The sequence below is a fragment of the Camellia sinensis genome, chromosome 13 (genome assembly GCF_055761805.1).
Source record: "Camellia sinensis isolate YWXY chromosome 13, ASM5576180v1, whole genome shotgun sequence".
Lineage (NCBI taxonomy): Eukaryota > Viridiplantae > Streptophyta > Magnoliopsida > Ericales > Theaceae > Camellia > Camellia sinensis.
Window position 1 is genome coordinate 3,023,973 of NC_138973.1, and position 8,396 is coordinate 3,032,368.

Here is an 8,396-nt window from a genome sequence, read left to right on the forward strand (position 1 = left end):
GTAAATATTGTATTCAGTGGCTTGTGTACTTAAATATTGTATTGATATATTCAAACAGAGTGCTTTAGATTTTTTTATTTTTTTTGGGAGTAAAGTCTGTTGGGGGGAAAAGAGGAAAAGTTACATTTTTATGTGAAAAGCAACAACTACCTCTACAATCATTGTCATCGTCGCCATAAGTACCGACCTACAACTATTCATGCACACCATCTGCAGCAATGGTCACCCCCTCCTACCTCAGCACCACCACCCCTCTACCATCTATCACAACAACCATTATCCACTCCACCATCACTATGCCATTGTTGCATAACTGCCACTTCAATATCACAATATAAAACTTCATTACCACAATATAAAAATTGAAAGAAAATTTAGAAATCATTAATTTAAAAATTTTATCATTCAGTTTTCAGTATTTAAATTTAAAATTTTAATTTTATCAAAACACTACCTAACAAAACAACTAATAATTAAGGGAGCACTGTCCTTTACAAAAGTGTTTCAAAATCATGCAATTCTTATCAAACTCAAAAATGAACATGGAACTATTCAAGCCAAGGTTCTCTCCTTGCAGCTTTATACTTGTGCTTGTCCTTGCAGGCCTTCGGGTTTACTTTTAGGCCCAATTTTAATAATCCGAACCGTTTATATTTTATGATTTATTCAGTATATCATACCTGTAAAAAATCAAGTTGATCGGATATCAGAAAGCATGTGTTCGGAAAACTGTTTATTAAATTCTTTAAAAAATAATTTTTAGTTCAATTTTTCGAACACATACTTTCTGATATCCGATCAACTTGATTTTTTACAGGTATGATATACTGAATAAATCATAAAATATGTACGGTTCAGATTATCAAAATTGGGCCTGCAAGGACGGGTGCAAGCACAAAAACTGCAAGGAGAGGATCCTCATTCGGAACTATTCTCCCTCTGCTTTTCAATGTACTTTAAAAAAAAAACACAAAAAAACACGAAACCAAAGGATAAATTAGAGCTGGCATTACTATATGTTGTGTAGATGTGTATATTCATATTCATAGAAACATGTTTGTATAATAAGTAATTCCATGGAATGGAATACAAATCTACACAAAAAATATAGGAAGAATTACATGTACACTTAAAAAATCAATAAAATATAGGTGGAACTATGCAATATGAACATATTTAGCATCAATACAGATCTGACCGTTGCAACAAAACATTTCAATTTGATTCCATCCAAAAGGTGCACTAATGTTGTTCATAACAACTCTTCCCACTATACCCCATTTACAAATAATGAACTAAATTCGGAGTCCAAAAGAGAATTATCTTTTGAATTTTATACACAGCAAATAAAACAAAACAAACTATTTTTCTTTCAAGATTTAGAAAACTTACAAGTATACACTCTTTAGAGCAAAGCGGCATAACAACAGAATGCAGAATTCAGGGTGATGAATTTGCTTCCATTGCCTTACTCGGTGGTGGAGCTTTATCTTGCCTTACTACATATGCAGAGGGAAACCATCCAGCTTCACCCTTGCATTCACCTTCAGACCATCCCGTAGGAGCCACCTGTTGAGCACCACCACCACAGAAGTTTAATAATGAGATTTACTCTATTTAATATAATATATAATTTATACAAATATAGCACATAGATATACAGTGTTTAAAATGAAATAAATAGCATATAGATGAAGATATAGCGTATAGATGAAGACTAGCATATAGCATATAGATGAAGACTATCCCAAAAATAAAGCAACAACAATAGCATATAGATGAAGACTAGCAGTGATGACAAGACTTGCCTGGCGAACTACAACATAGTCATCAACTGAAAGACTTACTTCACCTTCTGCTTGAGCATCAAATGAGTGTATAACCTGAAAGACAGAGGGAAAAAAGCATACTTTAAAAGAAGGGAAAACAATGATGCCAACTTCATAGGTATTTTAAAGATTTTGAAAGCATCATGACACTTCAAAGTGAAAAAGATCCTTCTGCAAAAGGGCAAAGTCAACTTAAGCAAGTAAATAGTTTGAAAAATGGTAAACAATTCATGACACTAGAAGAAAAGTTTCCAAATTCTACCCTTGGGTAATGCAAACTCTCACTAACCTTGCACTTACCATTCAAAAGCTCAAGAGTAAATTTTAAAGTTTTAAAGACGTGTTTGCTCGAATTGAAAATGAGATGACTCTGGTCAATGCAGACAATATTGTCATAGCCAACACAAATGCAGTAACATAACTGGGCAGAGAATGACGAGCAAAGATATTATATCTTTCTACATTGCATGAAGAAGAGATGCTTTATGTTCTTAAGTTGATATTCAGAATAGTTGGCTACAAATTTAAAAAACATCAGCTGAACATGGTAAAATGATTTAAACTCGATAAAACAACTCTGAGACCAATTTCGGGATATGTGAAGTGAGCAACCATGAATGTATACAATTAAGCTGAAAAAAGTAGACGATTTCTAAAATTGAATTGACTCCAATGGAAAAAGTTCCACCTCATGTGCAGTAACAGATCCTAGAGAGTTCAAAGAGCTTACTTTTGCAATGAAGTAGGTATCATTTTGATGCTCATCTTGAGGAACATCAGGTCCATCTGAAATAGTATCATCAAGCACAGGTGAAACATCTGCATCTCTCTGCATAGTCACTGATTGCGATGAAGACTCGTTTAGTTGCTTCTCCAGTATCATCTAACTCCAATAATAAACAGTAGGCATCCGGTCATAATCTTTCCCACAGCAATGATAAATAAGAAGGTTTCTTTCCAGGAAGACAGATAAATCTTTTCCAGGAAAAGATAGAAAGTCATGGTGCACCATTACAAACCTCAGCATGTAGCTCATCCAAAGTGGCAATGATGTTTTGATGATAAGATTTCTCAGCACCCACCTGTAAGTGAAATTCATGTAAGGTCCTAACAACAACATTCAACTAAAAGGTCATGCTCAGAAAAATAAAATGCCTTAATCCAAATTGCCATTGTAAGAATGGAAACAAGAAACATCAATAAAAAGGGTTCTTCGTTCTTATTGCAAGTTTCTAATACCAATCAGGATTTTAATTCATTATAACAGACAGTTGAAATAATATATTCCTGGTTTTCAGGAACTCTGACAGCAAAGCCTTTCACCAAGCTATATGAGAATTTTATGAGTGGTCACTGGGTTGCATTTAAATATGACTAGTATTGACCAAAATCAATTTTCATGACACAATAGGAAAATTTAATAAGAAAAAACTAATACACCCTGCATATTCATTTTGAGAACAAAGGATATTTGCTACTGCATATGCGAACTTGGAAAATCCCTTTATTGAGGAACACAACAGCTGAATATACATTCTGACAACATTATTATTTTATTTTTTTTGAGTGGAAGAAAAGGAGACAACATTGCAGCATATGTAATGAACTTTTAGTTATGCATATTACTGGATGCATATCAGCACAAACAATTAGCAAGCGAAGTTGGGAAGTTATGATGCCCCCATAACAAGTACTTGCAAGAGGCAAGTAACCTGCATACTAGTGACAAGCAAAATATATACAAAACAAAAATCTCAGACTAAATACCATGGTAAGAAGCTTTCGGAAAGTGGTCCTTTGCTGCTGATCCTCCACTGACAACATAGCAGTGATTGCTTCCCTTCCAAGGGCCATCAATGCAGACCTAAGTTCATTCAATTTTCTTTCTGCATTTTGAAGCTTTATTGAAATCTCTGCTGAAATGGAAGGATCTTTACACTTTGATTGACGCTTTATCACTTCAACTGCCTAGTAAAATGATATATTCAATATATCACTACCACCATTCCTCTAGTCTACCACAATACCACCAAATATACCCAGATGTGAAATCAAAGAGTACCTGTGCTTCCACTTCTTGGCGGAGTCTGTCATAACGATGAGTCAAATGGCGAGCATCCTCCAAAGGAGCTCCTGTTATTGATGCCCGTAATGGCTCAGAAACCTGCAAGTAATAAACAGGGTATAACCCCTCCCCCCCCCAAAAAAAAAAATTAAAAAAAAATACCACAGAAAAGAAAAGAAAAGAAAAAAATTGGAGAACTCCAAATCTAAAAATATCATGTCATAGCATATATTCGCTCTTCATGCATTTTTAGGAAACAAACAAATGCACAAAGAAACAGATGTAAAATTCAGAAAGCTAGTGATGAAAACTTCAATTATGACTAAAAGTGACCAAAAGTAATTGTTTACTATTCCTAACGAGAAGATCCAACAAAATAACAATTAGCCAACATTTGCATTATAGCTGCAAGTAGAGAGCTGTGATAGAATATTCTACAGCTGTAATTGGACAAAACTTTTTAGTATTACAATTTGACCCCAATTAAAAACTTTTAATATTACAAACATGTCTGGGGCATATCTAGGCACGACACATGTATTCTTGTTGTGTCGCCGACATGTCCACTGAAAAAATAATTTAAAAAAGTTCATACACAATATATGGCTGGCCAGTCTGAAGAGTGTCTGTGTCTGTTATGTGTCAGAGACAGATACGGGAACTAAAATGATGTGTCAGTGCTTCATAGCCTTCAACCTCATCAACAAAGCTGATTGAATGATGGAGGGCAACTAAGCACTAAAGAAAGACTCAAAAGCTTTGGTATCAAGCATAGCATAGTAAGTTATTTCACCCATTCCATTTGAATGCATGCGATATTGACCTTGATTTTCATGTGACTGGTCGTCAAATACCCCCTACCACAAAGCGAAAGACAGGTCCTCAAAGGCTAAAATTGGTATCACAATGGTCTCGTATAAATTAAAAAAGTGGAGATGTAACCTGACTACCAAGGATTCCGAGCATTGCCTCCCTCTCATTTTCCATTGATCTGTGTGAGGTACCAAACTGAAAAGCAACCCTTGCAAGAGGAGATCCGGCACTTTGATTCTCAGTCCCATACTTGCAACAATCTTCAGCTAATTTTCTTGCTACAAAATTCAAGGTCAAACATTTATATCTTCCCTCGGAACTGTGACGAAAACAATATAGAGAGAATTCGAACCACACTCACCAATCTCCATTTGTTTTTTGCCTGTTGAAATAAAACCTTCAACACCACGTACAATATCTTTTTGAAAATGCTGTGCAACATAATGCATTTTAAAACTTCGATCACATAAGAATTAATGTATTGGCTGAAGTTGTGACATGTGCAGAAGGATCCATTTATTAGATCAAACAAACGAACTTAATAAATCAAGAAATCACTTGGCAAGGATTCAATTATCTATACCTTAGCTGATCTTGTAGAAATGTAAAGATTTTGAAGTTGCTGGTGACACTGAAGTTCAGCATCATCAACCAAGGCAGCTTCATAACCTAAATGTCCCAACTGTCTCAGAATTGCCTGCCAAACAATGAACATTACACATGTTATGTCATGACAGGATCAAACCATCAGTAGTTAAAATATGAAAGCCGTGTCATGCTTGATAAACTTGGATACACACATGTTTTCCCCTCTCCCATGAGTTGTACAAGAGGCCAACGTGGCTGAGTAAAAATTCATAGAATGGATAAACAAACAAACAAACAAAAATGTGAACCCAATTTTTATGTCATGATATTTTGAAGATCAAATCTCAAAATCAATACAAAAGATGCATCCACATTTGTCAAACTTCACTATAACAAACATGTTTTGCTCTCCCACTTATCATACAAGCGGTGACTTTAGCAGAGAAATCATTATTTCAATGGATAAGTTTTCTTTTCTTACTCTAGGCAGTAGGATAGGGAATTTGACGTGCAAGCCCCTATCTCATTCTACCCTCCCTCCCCCCCCCCCCCCATTCAATTAGTTTCTGCTACCTATTTCAATTGCCTCTGCTTATCCTACTGTCAAATTCCATATCTCAGTGACTCAAAGAGGCGTGAAAACAAAATGTACTGTTATAGAAAATGAAAAGGAGATACAACTCCAGTTCCTTTGCAAATTTGTAAGATCTTTGATGCAAGAAAAATGGCTTGATCTGTATCGTAGTTGCAAGAATTCAACCAATTGGACACTGGAAAGTACAACACTCTGGACTCGTTAAATCCCCCAAACAAGTCCATACACAAAAACCTCAAATTCCCAATTCATCCAACTGATTTCAATAAAAAGTGAATCAAGATTTAACCAAAGAGTAGTGAAAACCCAACATAGTATGCACAGACATACTCATTTACGTACAACTCAATTAAGCAATTACGCCATTAACAACCACAATAATTAAGATCCTCCCTCAAACACGAAATCAAAAAGGACCACCAAAGCCTATCAGTACTCTTCCAACTGTTGAAATTGAAGAAGAAGACAAAAACCCATAATTCAAAAGTTCAAAATTCTCAGCAACCAAACAGGAAATTAAATCGAAGAAGAAGGTACCTGTTGCTGTTTGGCTACTTGTTCCCTTAGTTTGGTTGCTTGCTTTTTAATGGCCTCCATTGGGTATTAAGCTGTCTACTTTCGTTTCACAATTCCTTTATATGTGTGTGTACATATGTATAATTCATGTATATATGTGGGTATTTTGTATAGACAACAAAAAACTATAAGATTATTATTGTATATGGAAGAATTAGCGAAGCCCTTTCGTGCAGATCGACAGAGGACGAACAATCACAGACTCACAGCGTAGGTAACAACACTCGTCAACAGAGAGTATACCCAAAAAGCAGACTAAAAAGAAAGAGAGAGAGACAGAGAGAGAGGGTGTGTGTGCCAACAGTGAGTCTTTCGGCATATATAAAAAAGGTTTTTTTTTTTTCCACACTGTCAATGAGAGAGAATTTTTGGCATAAAGTTGTCTTTTTGTGAATTCGAAAAGTTCTGGGCTTTCTTGTTCTCCTATTATTCATCTTTTAATTCAAAAGAGAGAGAATACTCGGTTATTAGTTTCATTTTTAACTGTTTAGAGTAATAACAATCTGAAGGTCTATTCTTTTAGGGACAGGCTTCGTTTAGAACAGATTTTTTTAATAATTTTTTTATTTTTTTGATTAAAATATAATATAAAAAAAGAAAAAATTACCAGTAAATCCTATGTGGTAAAAAGTTAAACCATTTAGTCCTACAAATTTTCTTATGCATCATTTAGTCCCACTATCTACATCAGCAACATCAACAATATGGTTAACATCATCAAAACATTAGCTACATTAACAACATTAACTGCACCAATCGACAATATCAAACATTAACAAAATATCATCCAAAAAAAAACATCAACATGAAAATCATCAACATCAACATCATGATGTTCAGGACTCCTTCTCCAAAGATCACGGCGGCGGCGCTGGTGAAGCGGTTTCTCGCCGGTAACCCGTCGACGGTGTCGACACAGGTCGGGGATCATATCCAATTGGCCTACACTCACCATAACCAGTCTCCTTTACACCCCAGGCATAACTGATATATATATATATATATATATATATATGTATATATAATAAGTTTTCAAAAAATCTGATCGCTCGTGGTTTGGAGAATTTTCTTTGATGCTTCTAATAGTTGACTGATTATTTCATGAATATTTGTTGAAACTGCAAGTTTTGATTAACATGATCTTGGTTGATTTGAAGGTTTTTCCAAAATCGATTAAAAAAATTACATTTGGTTTCCGAGAAAATGGAGGCGTCGGACTTGATTTTGCAATCATATTGATTTTGTTTTTTGTCTGGTTTTATTGCATCGAGGGAGTGCTATTGGTCAACTTTTATCAAGCAATTGCCCTCGTACTATTATCTACAATTTGGATTGCGATTTTGTTTATTTTTGTTTTATTTTGTTGTTAACGATGTGATGGTTGATGTTATTTGATGATAATGTTGTGATGTTTGGTATTGTTTTGATGATGATTTTGATGTTGTTTTGATAATGATGTTGTGATGTTTGATATTGTTTTGATGATGATGATGTTGTTTTGATGGTGTTGTTGTAATATTTGATGTTGTGATGTTGTGTTGTTGATGATGTGATGACGTTTGATGATGATGATGTTGTGATGTTTGATATTTTTTTGATGATGATATTTGTGATGTTTGATGTTGTTTTGATAATGACGTTTGATGTTGATGATGATGTTGTGATGTTTGATGTTGTTTTGGTGATGAAGTTTGATGTTGTTTTGATAATGATGTTGTGATGTTTGATGTTGTTTTGATGATGATGATGTTGTTTTGACGATGATGATATGTTTGATGTTTAATGGTCATTAACATTGGGATAGGACCTAACGGTTCATAAGAAAATTCATAGGACCAAATGGATTACAAGATACAAATTTAGGATTTATTGGTACATCCCCATAAAAAAATTAATATATTTAAGATAGTTTTTTAACTTTTTATTAAAA

General features: G+C 34.5%; 1 protein-coding gene across 3 annotated transcripts; it reads right to left on the minus strand.

The window, feature by feature from the left end:
- Positions 1-41: 41 nt before the first annotated feature.
- Positions 42-6,960, minus strand: LOC114267591 (SH3 domain-containing protein 1). Of its 3 annotated transcripts, XM_082901246.1 has the most exons (11): positions 6,428-6,960; positions 5,291-5,404; positions 5,069-5,138; positions 4,837-4,985; positions 3,892-3,993; positions 3,597-3,797; positions 2,849-2,911; positions 2,560-2,712; positions 1,809-1,883; positions 1,393-1,569; positions 42-319 (listed from the first exon to the last, which is right to left on the minus strand). In XM_082901246.1, the coding sequence occupies exons 1-10, from the start codon at positions 6,485-6,487 to the stop codon at positions 1,441-1,443; spliced, it is 1,116 nt and encodes a 371-aa protein (XP_082757372.1). In that variant the 5' UTR covers positions 6,488-6,960; the 3' UTR covers positions 42-319; positions 1,393-1,440. The 3 variants fall into 3 exon arrangements, with proteins under 3 accessions (XP_082757372.1, XP_082757371.1, XP_082757373.1); XM_082901245.1 differs by lacking the exon at positions 42-319 and having other exon boundaries at positions 1,201-1,569; XM_082901247.1 differs by lacking the exon at positions 42-319 and having other exon boundaries at positions 1,201-1,569; positions 5,069-5,192; positions 6,428-6,723.
- Between the last annotated feature and the right edge of the window lie 1,436 nt (positions 6,961-8,396).

What these genes read in the sequence shown, in the direction of transcription:
- LOC114267591 (XM_082901246.1), bottom strand. Translation starts at nt 6,487, where the DNA reads ATGGAGGCCATTAAAAAGCAAGCAACCAAACTAAGGGAACAAGTAGCC. An exon ending in ATACCTACTTCATTGCAAAA is followed by an intron (nt 1,884 to 2,559) that starts GTAAGCTCTTTG and finishes TCTGTCTTTCAG; the next exon opens with GTTATACACTCATTTGATGC. An exon ending in ACTATGTTGTAGTTCGCCAG is followed by an intron (nt 1,570 to 1,808) that starts GCAAGTCTTGTC and finishes GGTGCTCAACAG; the next exon opens with GTGGCTCCTACGGGATGGTC.